General features: G+C 40.4%; 1 protein-coding gene across 1 annotated transcript; it reads right to left on the reverse strand.

Moving 5' to 3' along the window:
• Window positions 1-12,520: 12,520 nt before the first annotated feature.
• On the reverse strand, window positions 12,521-23,685 carry CCDC168 (coiled-coil domain containing 168; the record flags this gene model as incomplete). The annotated part of the gene is given in 2 exon segments (XM_081083862.1): window positions 12,521-12,555; window positions 12,558-23,685. Coding segments are annotated over 2 exon segments (11,163 nt in total).
• Window positions 23,686-24,593: the final 908 nt, after the last annotated feature.

The following is a 24,593-nucleotide window of genomic DNA, read 5'->3' on the forward strand; positions in this document are numbered from 1 at the left end:
CTCTATGGTGCCCTTTCTCCACTAGTTCCATCGCTTCTCCCTCCATAGGCATGTGATCCAGGTCACCATGGACAACAGCTTGATTAGCTGTTCCATCGCCGCACACCATGGACTCCTATTCCCATCCCAGAACATGAGTGAGAGGCTCATTGCTTTTCACACGATCTTCCCCACAAGTTCCACAAGGAAGAGCTGCTGATCAGATAAATACTGTAAGAGGTGTCCACCATTCCTATTTACAGGGAGACTGGGGTGGGAGTGGAATTCACTTCCAGAGAGGTGGGGCTTCATTGAACTGAACGCTCTTAGTAACCCCAGGAATCACTAACATTCAAAAATGTGAGATTTTCAATATGTTAGACAGAAACTATTTGGTAGTGAAATGCAATTCCGTAATTTCTGGTCCCTTTATTATCTGGTAATACAGTGGCTCAGAGTCCATAATCCTCTCTGTGCAATGATGTGGGGCTGCTATAATACCCCTCACTAACCAAACGTTGGGGAAGCCCCTGAGAGTGCCAGAGGAAAGGGGCTGCTAAAGGGAGGGGGGTGTAAAGATTTAGACCACTTAGCATTGAAGAAGCATCAGACACAGAAAGCCTGTGCAGCAGAATCATAAAATGGGAATCTTCTCATCTTGGCTTGGGCTGGCGCATGAAGACAATGGATTCCTTTTTATGCTAATGAGAGTCCATCTTCAGAAATTTTGAAGTAGGTGTTCAGGAAAACCACTCAAGCAACACACAAACTTTGTCAGACTTGTGGTCATAGAAGAATTTACTTCTGTTTCATTTTAAGCATCTTTTATACAATGACATATGGTACCAGTGAAGAAGGAAGGAAGAATATGAGTGAAATAATCCAATATCTTTGGGAAGAAAAAGTGAAGTTATAGTCATTTCATTTTTAAAATAGTGAAGTTATAGTCATTTCATTTTAAAAATACCTATTTCTAAGCATCTGAGTGTGCCCTTAACCACATGGAAAGGCATGGTTATCTATCTTATAAAGAGTCTCCATCAAGAAACCAATGAGTAGCCCCTATGGACTGTATGCATTTGGGCGAAGAGGTGTACTTAGTTGTTTGTTTCTACTTTTATTCCCCCTCCCCCCATCTAGTTCTTAAAATAAATTACCACTCAAAGAAATTTTATTGTTATTTTAGAAAAATATTCAACTGCAGTTATTGAAGATTTGTAATTATTAGGGTTCATGTCATCAAAATAGCCAAGAATGATTTGGAGCTGAGCTATAAGCCTGCGTTATTAACTACATGAAACAAAGTCATGCTTGGGAAACAGGTTTAGGTAAAAAATAAAACAAAACAAAAACACAAAAAACCTTCTGATCAAATTCTGATCAGAAGAGTTAGTTTGCTAATAACCTTCTTCCCAAGTTAAAATTTAATAAATGATAGCTTTCAGAAATTCACCTTAATCTTAAAATAGATGGAACCAAATGAGTCTCTAAGAATGGAAAAAAAAAAATCCCTTCCCAGTAATTCAACATTGCAGAATGATCCCTGAGTTCCACTTCTATGGTCAGACCTGAAGCAGAAATAACTATGACAACCCTTACAATCCTCGGCCAGAAACAGATTCTTGCAATGTCATCTGTTCTTTCCATATTGTCATCAGCTGCCTGGAAATGGCACTTTTTAGAGGGGCTTAGTGGTAACTAGTCATGCTCCGGTTTTAGCAACAGCAGTTGACCTGTTTTCAGAAAGATAATTTTTTCCCCACAGATTTCTATTAGGAAAGAAAGTTTATCTGATGGGGTTATTCTGGGTTGTACCACAAGGGCGAATTCCTTTCACTATTTCTCCTCATTCTAGGGCAGACTCAACTTGAAAAACACTTGTTCTTACCTGAGGCTCTCCTGTCATGGATTTGGAGAAATATACTGTGTTATTTCAGTTTAAATCCAGGTGGAAAGGAGTGAGAGAGGTCCTGGCCAGTGTTCTAAGCGGTTAGAGCATCTGCCCATGCACCAAAGGGCTGAGGGTTTGAGTCCCGATCAAGGGCACATATCTAGATTGCAGGTTTGATCTCTGCCCCTGGTGGGGGTGTGTGCAGGAGGCAACCAATCTATGTGTCTCTCTCACATCAATGTCTGTCTCTCTCTCTCTTCTCCCCCCTCTCTCTCCCTTCCTCCTACTATCTCTAAAAAATCAAGGGGAAAAGTATCCTCAGGTGAGGATTTAAATAAAGGGGGGGGGGGCATGCAGGAGGCAGCTGATCAATGTTTCTATCTCTCTCTCCCTCTACCTTTCTCTCTCTCACACATATATATATGCACTAGTATATATGCCATTTTCAATATAACAAAAATTGTAAGGTTCCAAGGAATAAATCTACTGAAAGGTAATATGAGAAATTGTCTTTTTCAAGATTTTTTTCTCTCTAGTTGGTGAAGAGGCAGCTCCAAATAATTACTCCAATTACAGGGGACAGAGGTAACATGAGCTATCATACGCCACCTCATTATGACATTTGCCAATAATGACACCTTCCTTTCTATAGTTGGTGACTAGATCTTAGGCAAGAAAACTCAAAAACTTTTGGAGCTTCATGTATTACCTTTTCCCTCTTCCTCCTCCTCCCCCTCCCCCTGCTTCACCACTTCCTCATCCATCTCCTCCTCCTCCTCTTCCTCTTCCTCCTGCTCCTCCTTCTTCTTCTCTCTTTGTTTTCTTTTTGTAGTCTTCAATTATTGAGTTAAAATTCACTATAGTTTTATTTAGTTATATCAAAACTAGAAGCCCGGTGCACGAATTCATGCACTGGTGGGGGGGTCCAGCTGGCCTGCCCTGATTGGGGGGGGGGGCTGCCTGGAGCAAGGGGCCACAGGTGTTCCAGTCATTCTGCTGTTTGGTCAATTTGCATATTACCCTTTTATTATATAGGATAAATGGGAAGAAAAACAAAGCAAGATATAAATGTAAACTGGGGAAATCTTGAAAATCACAATAATTCTTGGTGCTTCCAGAGATAGAAAGCATGGAATTGGACACACACTCTCCCTAAAATAGTGGAAGTGACAATCTCTGGAATTAAAGTTAACATTTGCCACTTCTTATCTCTTAGATTCCAAATGCTACTGTCAGCTATAATGAGAAATTGGTCTCTTTTTAATTGAGTAATAAATAAAACTCATTGGTCAAGGAAGAAAGAAATAAAAATGTGTGTGCATGCATGTGAGTGTGTGTGCTAAGAGTCCAGTAACGCTACTTGACGTGTGTATAAATGCTTCTCAGTTTTATAAACCCCTTCATAAACATTATCTCACTTGATTCTCATAGCAGTTGTGTGGGATCCACAGAAAAGGTATCAATACCAGTGAGAAGAGTAGGAAGAAAGTTTCAATTAGTCATTTCTTCTTCAAAGGCAGCGGGATGCTCAGAGGATAGCAATCATTATGAGAATGAAAAGGAAAATAATGAGTCAAATAAAAACTACCTTCATCCATGAAGAAATAATAAGCTGGACTTCATCAAGATTAAAAACTTCTCTCTTGTGAAAGACACTTATATATCAAGAGAGTAAGATTGGTCACAGGTTGGGAGAAAATATTTGTAAAAGACATATCTGATAAAAGACTCATCCAGAATATACAAACTCAATAATAACAAACAACCCAATTGGAAAATGGGCCAGAGGCCTTAACAGACACCTCACAAAGGAGATGTATAGGTGACAGATCATCACATAAAAAGACGCTTCACATATCACCACGAAAATGCTAAGTAGAACAATGAGATACCACTACACACCCATCAGAAGGGCCAGTGCTGGTGAGGATGTGGAGCCAGAGGAGCTCTCGTTCATTGCTCATTGGAATGCAAAAATGGCACAGCCACTTAGGAAGACGGTTGGCAGTTTCTTACAAAACTGAACATACTCTGATCATCTGATCCAGCAATCATGCTCCTTGTTCTTTACCCAAAGCAGTGGAAAATTTACATCCACAGAAAAACCTGCACGTGATTTTTCTTGCAGCTATATTTGTAAACTCATCATTGCCGAAAGTTGGAAGCAACCGAGATATGCTTCCATAGGTGAGTGGATAAATAAACTGAGGTATATCCGGACAATGGAATATCATTCAGTGCTAAAAGAAACGAGCTATCAATCAAACCATGAAAAGACATGGAGAAACCGTAAATGCATATTCCTAAGTGGAAGAGGCTAATCTGGAAAGGCTGCATACTATAGAATTCCAACTGTATGACATTCTGGAAAAAGCCACACTATGGCGTCATAAAAAGATCAGTGGTTGTCAGGGGCGAGAGGGGAGGGGAGGATGAAGAGGTGGAGCACAAAGGATTTTTAAGGGAGTGACACTACCCTGTGTGACACTGTAATGGTGGATACATGTCATTGTACATTTGTCAAAACCCATCGCTGTGCACCAAGAACCTGCGTGGAAACCATGGACTTGGGCCGATAGTGATGTGTCAGTGTAGGTTCACCGATTGGAACAAAGGTACCCCTGTGGTGGGGATGCCGATGGTGGAGGAGGCTGTGCATCTGAGAGACAGGGCGTATGTGGGAACTCTCTGCATTTGCCGGTCAAATTTGCTGTGAACCTGAAACTTCTTTAAAAATAAAACTATTAAATAAAAGTAAGTGATCCGTTTCAGGTTTCTGAGAGAAAACATTTTTTAACAAGTCGACTGTTTACTGATCCCTTCTGACCCTGTTAGTAGGAAACCCCAAGTGGAAATCAGAATGCGATTGCGTAGTCAGTGCAAGGTGAAACCCTGGCTCGCGGGATGGCTTAGATGCTTTACACATGTGTCAAAGGCCAGCTGCTTCAGTTACCGCGTTGGCTGTCTGCCCAGCACAGCAATGAGGGTGGCATTTTCAGTGGCACCAACATGGGGTTATCTTTTCATTCCAGACACATGAATCACTCTAGGTATTGGAAGAACAACACAGTGACTTCTCCCTAAGGAAAGGATTGCAGCATGCCTCCTCACGTAGACAATGAGATCGGAAACACTCAATTATACCCGCGTGGAAAGCAGCGAGCTTATCTTAGCGTAGCTCTTCCAGAAGCCTGGGATAAGCAGGAGACAACTTGCAAAGGTCACACGACTCTCGCTTAGCAGAAGATAAATGTGATAAAATGGACATTTCATAAGACATCATCTGAGTCCCCTGTCCCAGGATGCGCTGATTCTAGGCTGAAGTGCACGCTGTTATCCCAATCCTTTAAAACCTGTAGATTGGTTCTCAACCTTCTGGCCCTTTAAATACAGTTCCTCACGTTGTGACCCAACCATAAAATTATTTTCGTTGCTACTTCATAACTGTAATGTTGCTACTGTTATGAATCGTAATGTAAATATCTGATATGCAGGATGGTCTTAGGCGACCCCTGTGAAAGGGTCGTTCGACCGCCAAAGGGGTCGCGACCCACAGATTGAGAACCGCTGCTTTAGAACCTTTCCCTCCCCTCCCTTCCCTCCTCATCTCCTACCTTCCCCTCCTCTCACCCTCCCCGCCTCTCCTTTCTCCTCCTCTTCCTCTCTCCTGGCAAAATGACAACTATAGAATCATAGGTCATTTATAGATGCTTTAACTCCATCAAGCATTAATCATTTTATGTAGACTATAGCTCCTTCTTGTTGACATCCCTTAGATAGAACTTTCCCCATTCTCTTGGTTTAATTGTTTTAAAGGTGAAAATTGAGCTAGACTTTAAATTTTTTCAGACAATTGCTGTCTGTGTAAAATTCTTCTTGCCTCTCTTACTCAGAAAACTGTTGTCTCCTTCAGCACCGCTCCCCCAGCCCTGCACCAGGAGGGTTTCCTGAGTGCATACCCCCCTTCCATTCTTTTCAGCCATGGCTCAACTTAACTACCCGAGAGCTTGCCTCTTGCCAGCTGGACTGTGGGGAACTTGAAGGTTGAGACCTAGTATCGTTACTGGCATGAGGGAGTGAAGAATGAATGATGGGAACAACTTTCTTGTTGAACAGAATTCAGACCATGCAAGTTTAAAAAGTTGGTATAGATCAGTTTCTTCATAGGTAGAGAGCTTGAACTACCTGCTCAAGGTTTCTCAGGGTTCTGTAATATATCAGTCACTTTTTCTCACCAAGGTTTTCTCTCTGCTATGTTAAACTAATATAACAAACACCCAAAGTCCGACCAACTATAAATTAACAGAACCCTTCATCACATTCTCTTTAAGATATAGATACAAGTAGATGCTCTTTCACTAGAGAGGGACATTTCATGGGCCAATCATGAGCTTGCTGCCTCTCAGCTCCATTTACTACCCTTTTCCCCCTGCTCTGTGAAAATGGATGTGGGTCCTTTAAATATTTCCCCCTTGCCAGCTGGAACAGTACTAAACCTTGTCAGGAGAGGGTGCAGGAGGACAGGGTCCTGCCTCCCAGTCCAGGTGTGCTCCTGCAGCCCAGTGGACGTCCCCAGGGCCCAGCGCCCACAGAGCTGGCAGCTTCTCCAGGGCTCTGCACAGAGAGCAAGGCAGCAGCAGCACCCATGGCAGCAGCCTTCCCTGCACCCAGAACATGTGGGAACTTTTGTAGCTCAGCCCTCCCCCTTGAACAGCTTTCCCGGGCACCCTCTAGGGCAGATTTCCAACAAATGTGGCCAGAGCAACGCCACATCAACCTCTCTCCCATCCATCAAACCACAGCCTCGCCCTCTCAACAAGACCTGGGCCTCAGACCTGTTAGTGGTGGTGGTGGTGGTGTGGGGCGGGGGCGGTGCGCGGGGCAGGGAGTTCCATCTCAGCTAAAAGCAGTGGCTGCTCCCTATAATTTGCTTTTTCTACATTCTTTAGGGTTCTCTTTTAATCGCCAATGCCTCATGATTTTAATCTCACTTAATAGTTATTAATTTTTTATATTCAACTTCCCCCATTAAATTACTAAGTGGTTTCTTTCTCCTGATTGGACCCAGGCAGAAACAGAGGCCAGCACATCATGGTGTGTTGCATGCCTGTACTTCCAGTCCTGTAAGTACCAGAGGGGCTGATTCTGATGGGGAAGAGCAGCCTGCAGAGAAGTGCTGTGCCTTCGGGACTCACCCTTCCGACTCCTCTGCGCTGTAAGTCGCCGTGACTAATGACTTGCCAACTGGGGGGAGGGGGAAACTCGAACTTAATGGCTAACAAGGTGAAAAGGCTCAATAAGTTTCGCTTGGCAAATGGAGTTCAGCCAGCTTGGGCCCAGTAGCATCTCAGCGTTCCATGTTTCTCTCTCATCGATGTTTCTGGCTCTCTATCCCTCTCTCTTCCTCTCTGTAAAAAAATAAGAATAAAAATCAACAAAATATATTTTTAAAAAAAGAGACCGCTAGATCTCTGAGGGAAATGTTAGCTCCCATTCACCACTGAAGCAAAGGCTGCTGGCTCTGTGGGACCCTCAACTCCCAAAGAGGCTCAGTGGGGCTATTAAGAAAAAAAATCCCGGCCCGAACCAATATGCTCAATTAATATTTGACAAAGGAGGCAAGAACATACAATGGAGCCAAGATAGTCTCTTCAATAAATGGTGTTGGGAAAATTGGACAGATATATGCAAGAAAATGAAACTAGACCACCAACTTACACCATACACAAAAATAAACTCAAAATGGATAAAGGACTTAAATGTACGACAGGAAACCATAAAAATTCTAGAAGAATTCAAAGGCAACAAAATCTCAGACATATGCTGAAGCAATTTCTTCACTGATACAGCTCCTAGGGCACTTGAAACTAAAGAGAAAGTGAACAAATGGGACTACATCAAAATAAAAAGCTTCTGCACAGCAAAAGAAACCATCAACAAAACAACGAGAAAACCCACTGTGTGGGAAAACATATTTGCCAATGTCATATCTGATAAGGGCCTAATCTCCAAAATTTATAGGGAACTCATACAACTCAACAAAAGGAAGATAAACAATCCAATCAAAAAATGGGCAAAGGACCTAAATAGACACCTTTCAAAAGAGGACATTCAGAAAGCCAAGAGACATATGAAAACATGCTCAAAGTCACTAATCATCCGAGAGATGCAAATCAAAACAACAATGAGGTACCATCTCACACCTGTCAGACTGGCTATCATTAACAAATCAACAAACGACAAGTGCTGGAGAGGATGTGGAGAAAAAGGAACACTTGTGCACTGCTGGTGGGAATGCAGACTGGTGCAGCCACTATGGAAGACAGTATGGAGTTCCCTCAAAAAACTGAAAATGGAACTCCCATTTGACCCTGTGATCCCACTTCTAGGAATATATCCCAAGAAACCAGAAACACCAATCAGAAAGGATATATGCACCCCTATGTTCATAGCAGCACAATTCACCATAGCTAAGATCTGGAAACAGCCTAAGTGCCCATCAGTAGATGAATGGATTAGAAAACTGTGGTACATCTACACGATGGAATACTATGCTGCTCTAAAAAGGAAGGAACTCTTACCATTTGCAACGTCATGGATGGAACTGGAGAGCATTATGCTAAGTGAAATAAGCCAGTCAATGAAGGAAAAATACCACATGATCTCACTCATTCATGGATAATAGAGACCATTATAAACTTTTGAACAATAATAGATACAGAGGCAGAGCTGCCTCAAACAGATTGTCAAACTGCAGCGGGAAGGCCGGGGAGGGTTGGGGGGCAGGAGGTAGGGGGGTAAGAGATCAACTAAAGGACTTGTATGCATGCATATAAGCATAACCAGTGGACATAAGACATTGGGGGATAGGGGAGGCTAGGGGACTGTCTAGGGCGGGGGGATAAAATGGACACATATGTAATACCCTTTGTAATACTTTAAGCAATAAATTAAAAAAAAATAAAAAATAAAAATAAAATAAAAAAAGAAAAAAAAAGAAAAAAGAAAAAAAATCCATGCTATTCATATAGTCAATTGAATATGAGGGAAACGAGAGGGAGAGAGACCCATTATTGGAAATACCAGAGGCCCAATTTGTTACTCTGAAACTAGCAGTTAAGAGAATGAAATACTTATCTTGTCTTCAGGATAATCAAATAGACCTAACGGAAGAGAAATTTCCAATTTACAGAGGAATGTCAGCCAGTGAATGTGTAAGGAACGTTAGCATCAGAAAACTACCACCTCACCACCTCTGCAGAAGTAATTGAGTCACACAACAGTCATCAAGGGATAGTATCACTTGACAATGGTGAGCAGCTATAGTGCAGGGACCAGCTGTCACCGCCCTCACCCTTTGATCAATCTTAGCCACTAAAAATAGAAGCCAGACATTAGGTGCCTCCTGATGTAATGCAATAGGAAAAACACAGCACCAACTGTGACATATTCTTGCCAAAAGGAAAAAGAAAGAAAGAAAAGGTTAAACCTGAATCTAATCAAGTCTCTACCTTGAACTAGGGGAAATAAAGGAATTAAAGAAGGAAATAGAACCACAATGAAATGAAAAGGAAACAAATCAGAATGTGGGACAGTCTATGGGACAATGGATCTCAGCTTATGAAACAAGCCAGTGGCAGAGAAAAGTGGGAGAGGGAGGACACAGTTTGAGTAAGAGATTTAAAAAGCACAGCAACCAAATGTAACGAGTGGACCTTGATTTCATCTTAATTTGAATAAATAATCTGTTCAAATTATTTTGAGACCATCCGGAGAATTTGGTTCTGGTCTGATTATAAAATAATTCTGAAGAATTACTGTTAATTTTATTAGGTGTGATAATAACACTGCGTTTAAGGAAGAAAATGTGTTTTTTATTTTAGGGACTAAACTATGATGGAGGGAAATGACACGTTGTCTAGGATTTTCTTGAAAATACTTTAACAAAGAAAAATAAAACAAATGAATAAATGAAACAAATGTGGAAAATCTTCATAATGGTTGAATCTGGGAGATGGATATCTAGGAATTCACTGCACTATTCCCTGAAATTTTGTGCATGTCTGGTAACCAAATAATTCAAAGCCTTTTGGACACTATATTAAATAATATATTAAAAAAGAAATTGAAACCATTATGAGCAACACAGAAACCAAACATCAAAATGTTTGGGATATGGAAAAATATTCACAGGAAAACTTATAGCCTTCAATGTATTAATTATGAAAAATAAGCATTTAAATTAAAAATGTAAGCAAAGGCACACTTTGGCATCTGACTAAGGTGGAGTGGATTTACCTCTTCCCTGAAACAACAGAAAACAGACAGCATGTAGGAAATAGTAGTTCTCAGTATACGAAATATCAGGCGATAAAAAAAAAAAAAAAGTGATCCCAGAGAGACAGGAAACAAAAGAGGTGAGCCCCATGATGAACTCAGCTTCCTTCCTGCATCCGGCATAGAGAGGCGGGCGGGAGCACCCAGGAGGAGCTCAGCAGGCCCCATGAGTTGGAGGATGGTATTCCCAGGAGGCGGAAAGACACCTACAGTTTGAAAGACAGAGTAACAGAGGAGAGAGAGCTGCAGAGAGACCTCTGGGTCTGTGCCCTGACTGGGACTTGAACCACCACCTTTTGGTGTACGGGATGACACTCCAACCAACGGAGCCCTGCCCGCCAGGGCTATAATTTATTGTATTAAGTATGCCTATATAGTCCAAGCATAGGAAACACATGTTTTTTTTTAATTATTATTATTAGTTAAGGTATTACAAATGTGTCCTCATCCCCCCCATTAACCCCCAACCTCCCCCCCCCCCCCCGCCCCGCACACTCATGCTCCCATCCCCCTGTTGTCCATGTCCATTGGTTTGGCTTATATACATGTATACAAGTCCTTCGGTTGATCTCTTCCCCTTACCCCCGCCCTCCCCTACTTTCCTTCTGGGGATTGATAGCCTGATCGCTGTTTCTCAGTCTCTGGGTCTGTCCCTTTTCATCAGTCTATGTTGTTCTCTATAATCCACAAATGAGTGAGATCATGTGGTATTTATCTTTCTCTGACTGGCTTATTTCACTTAGCATAATGCTCTCCAGTTCCATCCATGCTGTTGCAAAAGGCAAGAGTTCCTTTTTTTTTACTGCAGCATAGTATTCCATTGTGTAGATGTACCACAGTTTTCTAATCCACTCATCTGCTGATGGGCACTTAGGCTGTTTCCAAATCTTAGCTATGGTGAATTGTGCTGCTATGAACATAGGGGTGCATATATCCTTTCTGATTGGCGAGAAACACATGTTTTTAAAAGATCAAGTAGCATTTATAATAGAGGAAATGTAAGGTGGTATGAACAACTTTCATTTGTCTTGTCATTGTAATAATAAAACAATTAACATTATAGAATTTTTATGAGCCAAAATATTTTTTCCAAAGAAGACGAATACTTTATTAACGTGCTAAGTCCGTCTAAAATACATTTTTAAAAAATTCAATTGGTGCTGAGAATCCCTCTGCCTGCACCCTCATCCCCAACCCCACACTTCGATGATGTTCTCCTGACAGTGGGCAGCAGAGGGTCATCAGTCCTGAGGGCAAAGGTGAGGTGCTCTGCCGGTTCCAGATCACACTCCGGGTTCACACTCACCTGCCAACAGGTGCGCCTGCTCCACGCTGAGCCATGAGCCTCAAAGCCCAGGGCAGTGAAGTACAGGTGCAGGTAGGTGGTAACAGGGCAGGTAGCAAAGGAACATCAGGAAGAGTCTCTTGGCAACCCTGCAGGATGGCTTCCTGCCCATCCTGGAAGATGAGCTGAGCAGTGACAGGTGCTCTGGAGTGAGGTCCCAAAGCCACCTGATGTCCTGGTGATGGCGGGTGGCAATCGGGAACAGGTCATCCAGCTGTTGTGGGTTCCCATTCAGGTCAGGGATGAGGACAAAGCCATCTGAGGGATCTGGGTTCTCAAGACCAGTATTCACCCTGGTGCTTTGTGGCACTTGACAATGTTGAACCTTCACTGCTAGTTAGAACTCTCCCTTTAGTCTCTAGGCCAGTGGTTCTCAGCCTTGGCTGCACATTAGAATCACCTGGGAATCTTTTTAAAATCCTTATTCCTGGGCCTCATCCTCCAGAAATTCTGTTTCTTTGTTATGGGGTGGGGCCACAACATTAGTAACAAAGAAACAGAATTTCCGGAGAATCAGGCCCAGAAATCAGGATTTTAAAAAGATTCCCAGGTGATTCTAATGTGCAGCCAAGGTTGAGAACCACTGCTCTATGCTCTCCTAACTTTCTGGTCATTCTCTCTCAATCAATCTCATTTATAGGCTACCTTTCCTCAAATTCACCTTTCAGTCATTGATGTGGACTGGGAAGAGGGTTTCCATGTCTGGGTCCTCTCCCCTGGGGATTATGAGGAGGCAGGAGAAGCTAAAGGGAGAACTCATGCTTGGTAGGACCAAACCCAAAGTCATCTGCTTTCCCTTCCTGGCCTCCCGGGACAACTGTGCAAATCTACTGGAGAAATAAAATAGATCAGTTTAGACAATACTTTATGAAGAAACCATTTGACTTTATATGATTTTATTTTTCACAGAATAGCACAATTACAGCCAGATTTCTACTTCAGATGAATCTAGATATGGTAATATAAATTTAAACTGGGTCGAAGGACTCTAAGAGTGACGCCCCAACTTTTTGGAGAAGCTCCACATATGGAAAGAACTTGAAATCTTTGCCACTAGGGGAACTTTGAAGTTTCTCTTCCTTAACGTTTTTTGGGGGATCGTCCAGCGAATGGTTTGGGGTATAATCTCCAGTGAGTCGGCTGGTACACAGGCATAAAAAAATGGCTGGTTTTGTTTTCCTTCATAATGGAAATTGAAATCTTCTTGATGAGGTTTTGATGCTGACTTACGTTTGCTCAGAAAATAACCTGCTCTTTCTGGCTCACAATCACGCACTTTCTTCTCCCTTGTGCGTTTTGCTTTACTCTGTGTGTAATTGGGATAGCAGTCCCAGTGAACGTGGTTTCTATATGAATCAAGGTTTGACTTCTTTCTTTCTAGATGTCTGTGAGGTTTGTCTTGGCTTTTTGCAAGATGTAATTTAAGATTTGATTCTGTTAAGGGAGCTAAAGAGCTTTCTGTAATCCACAAGAGCTTCTCTTCACTCAATTTAGTAGGCGATGCAAATGGAACCTCCACAGTATTTAGTGAACTGTGACACAGCCAGTGAGGAGACTGCACTGTCGGGGGAGCCCTATATTTTCTGGTGCTGTGGGATTCGTAGGAAGGCGTTGTCACAGCTGAGGAAGGTTTTCGACAGCCTCCAACAGGATGAGAAACCAAATTATCACTGTAAAGTGGTTTCAAATCAGTTTGGATTTGTTTCATCTTGTAAAGATTTTCCAAAGGAATGCTTTTCTGTAATTCATATAGCATATTTTCTGATTCCTGACTCAAATAAGGGTTGGCTTCTAAAAACGTACTTTGTTCATTCTCATGTTTTTCAAGAGCTGAGCATTTTTCCAAGTTAGCTGAATTCGCAATATCTGTTTGACGATTAGTAAAATCTTGAAAAGTCTGGATTGAATGGTAATCAGCTAAGCTAGCTGTTTCTTGAAACCATACGTGATGTTTATCTTTTTCTGGGGTCAGATGAGGTTTTAACACTGAAAGAATCATAGTGTCTTCCTGTGCTGTTCCATGTTGTTCAGGGTCAGAAGCACACACATAGGTGGGCTCCGGGAACCTCCTGATCAATGATGAGTTTTCATGGGGGCTTTGCTTTTTGAAAGAGATAGGTTGTTCTAACAGTTCTGTATCAATGGAAAGACTACCACTTTCTCCATCATCGTCTACTTTTTTACACATCGCAGCTGTGTTTAACTTAAGGATATGTTTGGGAAGTGTATTTGGCTTAGGGATCATACTTTCTACCGGAAGCCCCAGGAGAAAACGAAGGTATTTACTTTGTAAATCTAGTTCTATTTGATGAAGAGATTTTTCCTCAAACCCTAACGAAATTATGTTTTTTTGTTTTGGTACTTTGACACCAGAATAAGTACATTTAGATAAAGGTTTCTTTCTAGCCTGAGTATCGGCCATTGAGTAAGATTCCGTTACAATTTTGGGAAAGGCTTTCAGTTGGGTCTCCAGTGTTTTCATAGAGAAGTGTATGAGAAGTTTGTCTTTTTCTTCCTCTGAGTAGTTTTGGAGAATTCGAGACATGGGCATTTTATTAGCAGAAGTCACTGAAGATGTTCCACTTTCTAGCTTACTAATACTCTTCACCTTTGTCATGATCTCCTTGCTGCCACTTGAAACAACAGTCAGTGTCTTCATACAGCTGATCTGAGGGGAATCTTTTTGGGATTTGTGTTTTAAGTGAAGTGTGATAGTATCAATCCCTTCTAGAGATAAAAAGCTCATTTTTTTGTGTCTTGGATAGAGCCTCCGACTGTTATCTTCTGAAATAGTCTGTTTTGAATAAAAGTTGGACTTTTGGAAGGATTGTTTTGCCATCTTGGGTATCAGATTCAGTTTTATCTCGAGTGCTTTTGACTCTACAATGGGTTTTGGCTGAAATGTAGGATGTTCTGTTGTGGATGTAATATCTGGATCCCCTGAAAAAGGTGTTGACTTCCAATCATCAGGACAATGAGCTTTTACTTCGTCCAGTTTATCAGTACAAACTTTGTCTTGGATCATATTTTTTATCTGGAATTCAAAGACATTTTTAATTGCATCATAAAAAGGAAGTAGACTTTCTCTACTTGTACTATCTGCCACTAGTTTTATTTCATTACTTTCAACTTGGGGTAGTGTAGGTACAGTTCCTGAAAAAGTGTTTTGTTGCTGGACCTTTTGTGTGGTTGTGCCCTGTATGGGCTCACTCTGATCCCTATGCTCATGTCCTTCTACTCTTAGGGTACTTTTCATGTGAATTTTCACATTTCCCTTTGGATCTTCAGACATGCTTGGACACTCTGTGGGTGTTAGAATGGGCTTTGGCGCCTTTTCCTCTTGCTCGATAGTAAGCAAGTCAGGTTCTTTTATGACCCTGGAGCTATCATGCTCGGAAACAACCCCTCCTTCTGTTTGTAGAGTTACATTTATTTTATTCACTTCACTGCTGAGGTTTTCTTCTGGTTTAACACTAGGAGGTTTTTGCATTTGTCGTTGGTCCACCGTGGAGGGCTGAGAATCTTCTGGAACTATGCTTGGAAAATTCTGGCCTCCTCTTTTCACGGTGCTGGAGTTGTCCCTCTCAACAATTTCACTAGCTGTTAATGATTTCTCCTGGAATTTAGAAAAACAGATTCTGTTCTTTCTTTCTTGCTTTGTCTCAGATTCGACCACTTCTTCCGTCTGAGATAGATTCATCCCAGAAATAAAAAGACTTCTGATAAGTACTCCTGAGTCATCTTCATTCCGCAAAGCTATTTCTTTTGGTTTGTTAAAGCCACACTCTTTACTTCCCTGTGTCTTCTTTTCTTGACGTGTGGGGAACGCGAGGTTTATCGTCTCCACACCAACCTCTTCCTTATTCTGTGGCACACATTGCTTTCCCTCTTGTGGACGGATTAAAATATCAGGAATAATTGGCTCTACATATACAACTTTCTCAGCACTTGATGATTCCTGGAAGTGTACTGGGGAAACGGAGGATCTTGTTAAGGGCGAAATGCTCTTTTCCCTGATTCTGATATTCATGTTAAGGTGCACTGGGGGAGAGCTAGAAGTGCAAGTCTTAATCAACATCACACCAGTTGGCTCAACTTTCTGAACCTTTCCCTTTTGCTCTTTAGTTTTCCTCTGAAGGTCACTTAGATTGTATATAAGTAAAATAGGTGATTTCTTTCTTTTCAGATACATATCAATGGGATCCAAGATACTATTCATATCCATGGTTTTCTCTCTAGTCTTTGCTTCTTTATGTAGCATGAGTTCTTTTAATTCTTTTACATCAGTGGAAAGTTCTCCGTCAATTGCTTCCGCATGTGATGATTCCTTGGACTGAGGTTGTGGGAGAGGCTCTTTTGCAATTATTATCATGCACCCCTCTCTTTCTGTGGCCTCAAATTTAAGATATGGTAGAGTAACCAAAGAGGCACAAATGTTTTTGATATTCGTAACTAGTTTGTTTTTATCTTCCTGTACTTTTCTCTTTTGCTCTTTAATTTCACAACGCAATTCTTTGGTATTAAGTATATGTGGAGGTGGTAATTTCTTTGCCTTCAGATCCGTGTACATTGGGCGCACTTTGTCCTCAATATCTCTTTTGAGTCTATCATCCTTCTTTAACTTATAACCTTGAAATGACATAGCATATGCTTTTTTGCCTGAATAGGATGAATGTTTAATATTTAACGGTGGAAAACAGGGTTGCATTGTTCCTAGTATGTCTTCCTGTTCATTCATTCTAGTGTCCCATTTCAGGTGGAAAGGAGAAGGTAAGGAAGCACAGGCTTTCCTCAAAACCATGTCTGGCTTACCTTTGTCCTTCTGTGTATCTGCCACCTTCTGTTTAATATTCAAAGGTTGTCTTTTCTTACTGAGCAGATGTGTAGGTGGGGATGCCTGTATTCTCAAAGTCATTATTTGGGGGAGTTTTTTTCCTTTTTCATCTTCTGTTTTTACTCTGTCCTTTGTGTCTGTATGTGGCATAAGTTGATTAGCTTCTACTATTGTATTACATGAGCTGATACGTTCATTGAAATTTGCATAATTGTTCCCTGCACCCGAGGACTCAGGGAGCAGTAATTGTGAAAAAGAAAACCCTGTAATTTCAAGCAAGTCTTGATCAACTTTGGTTCTGTTTTGTTCTCTGTCCTTTTCTTTCTGTGATAGGTGTTTTCTTTTTCTTACATCACCACCAATTGTCTCTATATCTTTTGTTTTCTCTGCATTGGATAATGCTGAAACCATTTGTGGAAATAGAATGGGTCTTTTAATTCCAAGTTCTTCTTCCTCTACTTGAGTACCTTTATCTAATTTGAGGTCAGTTGGAGGTTTGGAAACATGAACTTTCCTTAGCACTGTACAAGGTGATCTACCTTGACCTTCATGTACCTTCTGTCCTTGACTTCCAACGTTCATGTGCAATTCTGTTCTTTGGAGTGTATCTGAAGAAGGAGATTCCTTTGACTTCATACTTATATCTGCAGCATGTGTCATACCTCTCATAGCTACTGTTTTATCTCTGTTCGTCTCTTCTTCCTGAGGCATATGTTGTTTCTTGTTTAGAATATTTTCCATGATATCCCCACTAATTGCCTCAATATGCACTATCTCCCCTGCATATGTTATTCTCTGCATTTCTTTATTCCATTTGAGGAGAGAGAGAGATGGTAATGAATTAGAACTTTGGGTCATAAGCACCCCTGGTCCATCTTTACTTCCCTGCATCTTCTCTTTATTTTTCGGCAACATGAGGTTTATTGTCTCCACTGTAACCACTTCCTTGTTCTGTTGCACATTCATTTCCATTGTGTAGCCTGACCTATTGTTCTGTGTATCAGTGGGATTGGCCTTCTGTAAGTGTGCTTCCCTGTAACATGTTGATTTCTCTAGCTTTAGATAGACAGAGTTCTTGAATCTTACTCTTTGTTGGCCCATCTCTGCCTTTAATGTTCTATACATTTCAATATCTGTTTTGTCATCAGTTGAAAGAGGTATGGGAGATGAAAATGCATTGTCTATGCTTTTATTTTGTTGCATGTCTTTTATTGTAGATTTTGAGTTGCATTCCTGTTCCTTCCTACAGTATAGGGTGCCAGGCTCAGTGACAGTGAGTGTCTGGGAACAAGGAGGCTTCTGTGTCTTCATGGTTACACTTATGGGACCTGTAAGATTTTTTCTTTCTGGAAATTTGAATACCTCTTTTTTCACTTTAGACTCAGATAATACTGACATTGTGGACCTTGTTAGTAAATCTCTTTGCAAATCTTCATATTTCTTGGCAATATGACCACCCATTTTCCTTCTAGAGCTTTCATCACATGGATCTCCAAGCATTGAGTCCCCTGACTTGGTAGGTGGAATAATTTGATCAACTGTGTCTTTTATTACTTTTTGAGCTACAATGTCTTTCTTTTCTTCGTTAGAGTGTAGGGAACCTGCCCTGTGAACATCCAGCTTCCTTGTAGGGCTCCCACCAGATGATGTATTATACCCTGTTCCATCAGCTAAAAGATAATCAAACTTTACTTTCCCAGATTTTGGACATGAAATAATCTCACCTAATTTTTGTAGTATGTATTTTATTGGTGGCATATTCTTCTGTAGCTTTTCAGTTTGGAATGGAATCATCAGCGGAGAAGAAACTGACTCTGTTATGCTTTCTGAGACCAGTATTTGTTGCTGGACTTCTCGCTTTGCAATAAGCATATTTTGATTTTTTCTACATTGCATACTATTCAGGAATGGTAGACGTGCTTTGAATAAAATTTCAGTATCTTGTATATGCTTTTCATTTTGCCATTTTGATTCTAATATGCTTTTGGAGGTAGTCCATTTATTACAGGAATATGTAGATAATGGTAATTTTTTTGCCTTCAGATCCATGTACATTGGGAGCATTTTGTCCTCAATATCTCTTTTGAGTCTATCATCCTTCTTTAACATATAACCTTCAAGTGATGTAGCATATGCTTTTTTGCCTGAATAGGATGAATGTTTAATATTTAACGGTGGAAAACAGGGTTGTGTTGTTCTTAGTGTGTCTTCCTGTTCATTCATTCTAGTGTCCCATTTCAGGTGAAAAGGAGAAGGTAAGGAAGCACAGGCTTTCCTCAGAACCATGTCTGGCTTACCTTTGTCCTTCTGTGTATCTTCCACCTTCTGTTTAATATTCAAAGGTTGTCTTTTCTTACTGAGCAGATGTGTAGGTGGGGATGCCTGTATTCTCAAAGTCATTATTTGGGGGAGTTTTTTTCCTTTTTCATCTTCTGTTTTTACTCTGTCCTTTGTGTCTGTATGTGGCATAAGTTGATTAGCTTCTACTATTGTATTACATGAGCTGATATGTTCATTGAAATTTGCATAACTGTTGTTCCCTGCACCCGAGGACTCAGGGAGCGGTAATTGTGAAAAAGAAAACCCTGTAATTTCAAGCAAGTCTTGATCAACTTTGGTTCTGTTTTGTTCTCTGTCCTTTTCTTTCTGTGATAGGTGTTTTCTTTTTCTTACATTACCACCGATTGTCTCTCTATCTTCTGTTTTCTCTGCATTGGATAATGCTGAAACCATTTGTGGAAATAGAGTGGGTATTTTAACTCCAAGTTCTTCTTCCTCTACTTGAGTACCTTTATCTAATTTGAGGTCAGTTGGAGGTTTGGAAACATGAACTTTCCTTAGCACTGTACAAGGTGATCTACCTTGACCTTCATGTACCTTCTGTCCTTGACTTCCAATGTTCATGTGCAATTCTGTTCTTTGGAGTGTATCTGAAGAAGGAGATTCCTTTGACTTCATACTTATATCTGCAGCATGTGTCATACCTCTCATAGCTACTGTTTTATCTCTGTTCGTCTCTTCTTCCTGAGGCATATGTTGTTTCTTGTTTTGAACATTTTCCGTGATATCACCACTAATTGGCTCAGTACGCACCATCTCCCCTGCATATGATATTCTCTGCATTTCTTTATTCCATTTGAGGAGAGAGAGAGATGGTGATGAATTAGAACTTTGGGTCATAAGCACCCCTGGTCCATCTTTACTTCCCTGCATCTTCTCTTCTTTATTTTTCGGCAACATGAGGTTTATTGTCTCCACTGCAACCTCTTCCTTGTTCTGTTGCACATTCATTTCCATTGTGTAGCCTGACCTATTGTTCTGTGTATCAGTGGGATTGGCCTTCTGTAAGTGTGCTTCCCTGTAACATGTTGATTTCTCTAGCTTTAGATAGACAGAGTTCTTGAATCTTACTCTTTGTTGGCCCATCTCTGCCTTTAATGTTCTATACATTTCAACATCTGTTTTGTCATCAGTTGAAAGAGGTATGGGAGATGAAAATGCATTGTCTATGCTTTTACTTTGTTGCATGTCTTTTATTGTAGATTTTGAGTTGCATTCCTGTTCCTTCCTACAGTATAGGGTACCATGCTCAGTGACAGTGAGTGTCTGAGAACAAGGAGACTTCTGTGTCTTCATGGTTACACTTATGGGACCTGTAAGATTTTTTCTTTCTGGAAATTTGAATACCTCTTTTTTCACTTTAGACTCAGATAATACTGACATTGTGGACCTTGTTAGTAAATCTCTTTGCAGATCTTCATATTTCTTGGCAATATGACCACCCATTTTCCTTCTAGAGCTTTCATCACATGGATCTCCAAGCATTGAGTAACCCGACTTGGTAGGTGGGATATTTTGATCAACTGTGTGATTTATTACTTTTTGAGTTGCTATGTCTTCCTTTTCTTCTTTAGAGTGTAGGGAACCTGCCCTGTGAACATCCAGCTTCTTTGTAGGGCTCCCACCTGATGTCATACTATACTCTGATCCATCAATTAAAAGATAATCAAACCCTGCTTTCTCTGATTTTGGACATGAAATATCTTCACCTATTCTATGTAGTGTGTCTTTTCGTGGTGGCATATTCTTCTGTAGCTTTTCAGTTTGAAATGGAATCATCTGTGGAGAACATACTATCTCTGGTGTATTTTTTGAACACAGTGTCTGCTGTTGCACTTCTTGCTCTGCCATAAGCATATTTTGATCTTTTTTATGTCCCATACTACTCAGAATTGGTAGGCCTGCCTTGGATAAAATTTCATTATCTTGTTTATTCTTTTCATTTTGCCATATTGATTCTAATATGTTTTTGAAGGTACTCCATTTATTGCAGGAATATGTAGATAGTCTTTCTCCGTTATCTTGTTCTCCTTCACCTTGCTCCCAACCTCTTATAATGCTGCTTTTTTTCCTTAATGGACTTTTCTTTGATTTTTCTTTTATATGGTTTTTGATGGCAGGTGAGACAGGTGTAGATGAAAGAAAGGAATTTATAAACATATATGACCTACCTAGAGATCTTTGTTGGGCCATGTTTTCCAAGATGGGATCCTGTTGCTTTCCGTGGCTAAGGGCACCAGACCTGGTGATATTAATTGTCTTTGAAACCATCTGTGCTTTCCTACTTCTAGACTTAGGGATTTGTGCAGCATTTCTTTGCCCTTTAAAATCAGATGAAGCTGGCACGGAGAAATAAGAAAACTCAAGGTTTCTGGCTGGTAAATCCTTCTGTAACTTTATCTCTCTCTCTGGAATAGAACTAGCAAGTTCCTTCCTAGGGCTTTTTCCAAGTGGGATGCCACTCTGTGCTGCATCCTTTAAAGATTCACCAACTGATTTCCCTGGCATTGGAGATAAAATCTTTGGACTCCTTGTATCTTTTAATCCTGTGTATGTTTGTGTGTTTTTTGGTAACTTCTCAAATGGAAGTACATTCAAAATAGAGCGAGGAATAGGATGTAATACACGTTGTGTGAAAAGTGTTTGTTGCTGCAGCTCCTGATCAGTGGTAAGGAATTCTGGGACTTTTTTCCTTGCTGAGTTCATCCGTTCTGCATCTGGGTATACAAAGAGAGGCTCTGTCATCTTAGGAGCATTAAAACTGAAGTGTTGAGTGTCCCAAGGGACTACTTCTCCACCTGGGGTTTTTGCTTTCTTCATGCTGTTTGAGGCACTGCCCCTTTTATCGCTGGAACTGGCACAGCAGGCTTGCTCTCCATCTGGTGATTGCTCTTGCTGTTGTAGTTCATGACTGAATCTCATTTTCCATGGCTCGTCTATCTCTACCTTTATTCTATGATTCACATTCATGTCAAATGAAATAGGCAATGCAGAGGAAATGGCATTTCGGATTATATCTGCCACAGGTATATATTTTCCCATCATGACTTTGAAGTTGCATTCGAACGGCCTTCTATGGCTTGGTGGACCACGTTTTGTGATATTAAATGTCTGGGAAATCAGTGCATTCTTTGCCTTTAAAGTTACACATTTGGGACTCATTTTATTTCTCTTGCCTGAACATTTTAAATATTTTCTCTTTGCTGTAGGTAAAGCAAGTGTGGATAAAGCCAAAGACTCTGGCATCGTTGCTGGCAATTCTTGTGCTAATCCTTCCTTTCTCTCTGCAGTAAGATCTTCCAGTACCTCAGAATAGTTTATATCTACCAAAAAGTCAAAAATCCTTGATTTCAGTATCTTTGAAGGTAAATTTTTTTGACAACCCTTCCCTGGGATATTAAACCTCTGTGAAATTGGTGTCTTCCTTGCCTTCCTAGTTACACATTTGGAGCTCATTTTACATTTTAAGGTTGTACATGTAAATGTCTTTCTCTGCCTTTTAGATTCGGGTGGATCAGGTATGGAGACAGCCAAGGACTGCAGAACTGTTGCTTGTTGATTTTTATTAAACTCTGGCTCTTCTTCTTTACCATGACTATACAGTTCCCCTGGATGGCTCCCATTACTTGGGATACCATCTCCCATTGGATCAATGAAAACTTGATCTCTTAGTGATTCCTTTGACTTTATAAGAGGAAGCTTTGACTTTGCTGTGCATATTGTGCCGTTTTGTGTCTGGTGGCTTTTCTTTGGCTCCTCTACCTGCATTGGATCTGCAGGCTGCATTTGTGGTGGGACATCTTGTTCTGTAACAAACAGAATTCTTCCACTTCCTTCCTTTTCTGATTTGTGAAGGTCAAGTTCCTCCTTCTGGCCTGAGCAGAATATGAAGTAGTTGCCCTGCTCTGGAACTCCTTTTAGTAACGTGTCCTGTTCACTTTCTTCTTCCTCTTCCCCTTGAAGACTGGTTTCTTTGGTGTCATCTGAAGTAATGTTCTCTTCATGTAGTGATAGGGCTTGCTTTACTTGTTTAGAACTGAGTCTTTTTTTTCTTAGCACGTCTTTTTCTATCTTGCTATGCATATTCATGTCAGGTGCAATAGTCATGAATGAGGACATTTTATCGGCCATTTCTTTACCTTGATCCACCGCTTCCATTTTGGTTGTCAAGTTGCATCCCAATTCTTTTCTGTGTTTTGGGCTAGCACCACCCTTGATATTGAGTATGTATGAAATTGATGGTTTCTTTGCTTTTAAAATTCCACACTTGGGTCTCACTAACGTTTTTATATCTGAATATTGTTTGAAGTTTCTCTTCCCTTTGGATATAGAAAAAGCAGACATGCAGGGACCAAAAGTCACTGTCTTTTTCCTCTCAATACCAACAGTCTGCTCCCTTTGATGGTTTGTATCAGATGGGACAACACATTCCTTTGCAGAAAATATTGCATCAGTCTTTGCCTCCCCTGATTTTGGAGGGGAAAACTTAGCATACCTCTCTGGCTTTCCAAATTGAAATTGATCAAATATGGGGCATGAAGCAGAATCCAAAATAGTTTGTGGAAGATGGATTTGTAGTTTTACCTGGATATTTATACTTCCTGGTTGTTTCAGTTCCTCATCTGTTTTAACAAGTTCATGGTTCTTTGTCTGATATACATTGAATATGAAGCCTTGACTATTCTTTGAGGCTAGTAGAGATTCACATTCCCCTTCCCCCTCTCTCCCATCTTTCCCACTGCTAGATAAACCACCCACATTAATAGAAAAACACACTTTTTGTTCATTTGGAAACTTCTCTTGCATTAGCTGTGAATGACCAAGTCTTGTTTCCCTTTGCGTATCTGTCTCCACATTTAATATGCTATTCATGTTGGTGTTGGGCAAAATAGGCAGTTTGGAGTGAATGACATCCCAAAATGCATCTGTTACATTTTTCTTTTGCTGTGGATTTTTCATCTTTGTTTTCAAAATGCATCGCAGTTCCTTGCTCTGCCTGTCATTAAGCAGATGTGAAATTGATGGCTTTTTCCCCCTCATAGTTCTCTATCTGCAACTCACTATTATTTGCTTCCTTGCTATTTTTATGTGTTTTTCTTTCTTTTAGATTTAGAAGCAAAGAACTTCACAGAATCAGAAGACTTCAGGGATGTCACTTGCAAATAATTTTGTAACTTTGAATTTTTTCCGCATAAAATAACCTAGTTGAGAGAGAGAAATTATATATATACTAGAAATTTCTTTTGAGAGCCAAATTTTTTAAACTTAAACTATATAGGTAGGTACATTGTTTTGAACTTAATTAGAGTACTCCTAAGGCTTAGGAGGAGCCACACTCAAGGGGCCAAAGAGCCGCATGTGGCTTGCGAGCCGCAGTTTGCCGACCATGGGTATAAACTCTTTTCAGCACCTAGATCAGGGTTTGCCTGATTCATAGCAGCCTAAATGAATATTTTCTCAATTGAATTATCAAAACTGGTTGTTACTGAAACTACTTTGTGCATTTTGGAGAGGTTGGGGTAGGGAAGCAAGTCGCTTAACCTCCTTAAGCATATTTTCCTCATTTGTAAAAACAGTAATAATACTACCTATCTGGAAGGATAATTTCAATAGTATATGAAAAGCCATTAACACAGCTTGGAACTGAGCAACCATTTATAATTGACATTAGATTGAATTATGATGATCAGCTGTGGTCCTCTGTACATATGAAAAAACCCTTTTCTAGAACTCAGATGTAAATTCAATTTTCAATAGAACAAAACCAACCTGTTTCATTTCATTTCAAAATATAACACTTACCTTTTTTTTCTGAAGATGAATGAATTGACAAATAATCTAGAGATAAATAGATAATTTTAAAAAGT

This window comes from Myotis nattereri (genome assembly GCF_964212035.1).
Source record: "Myotis nattereri genome assembly, chromosome: 2".
Lineage (NCBI taxonomy): Eukaryota > Metazoa > Chordata > Mammalia > Chiroptera > Vespertilionidae > Myotis > Myotis nattereri.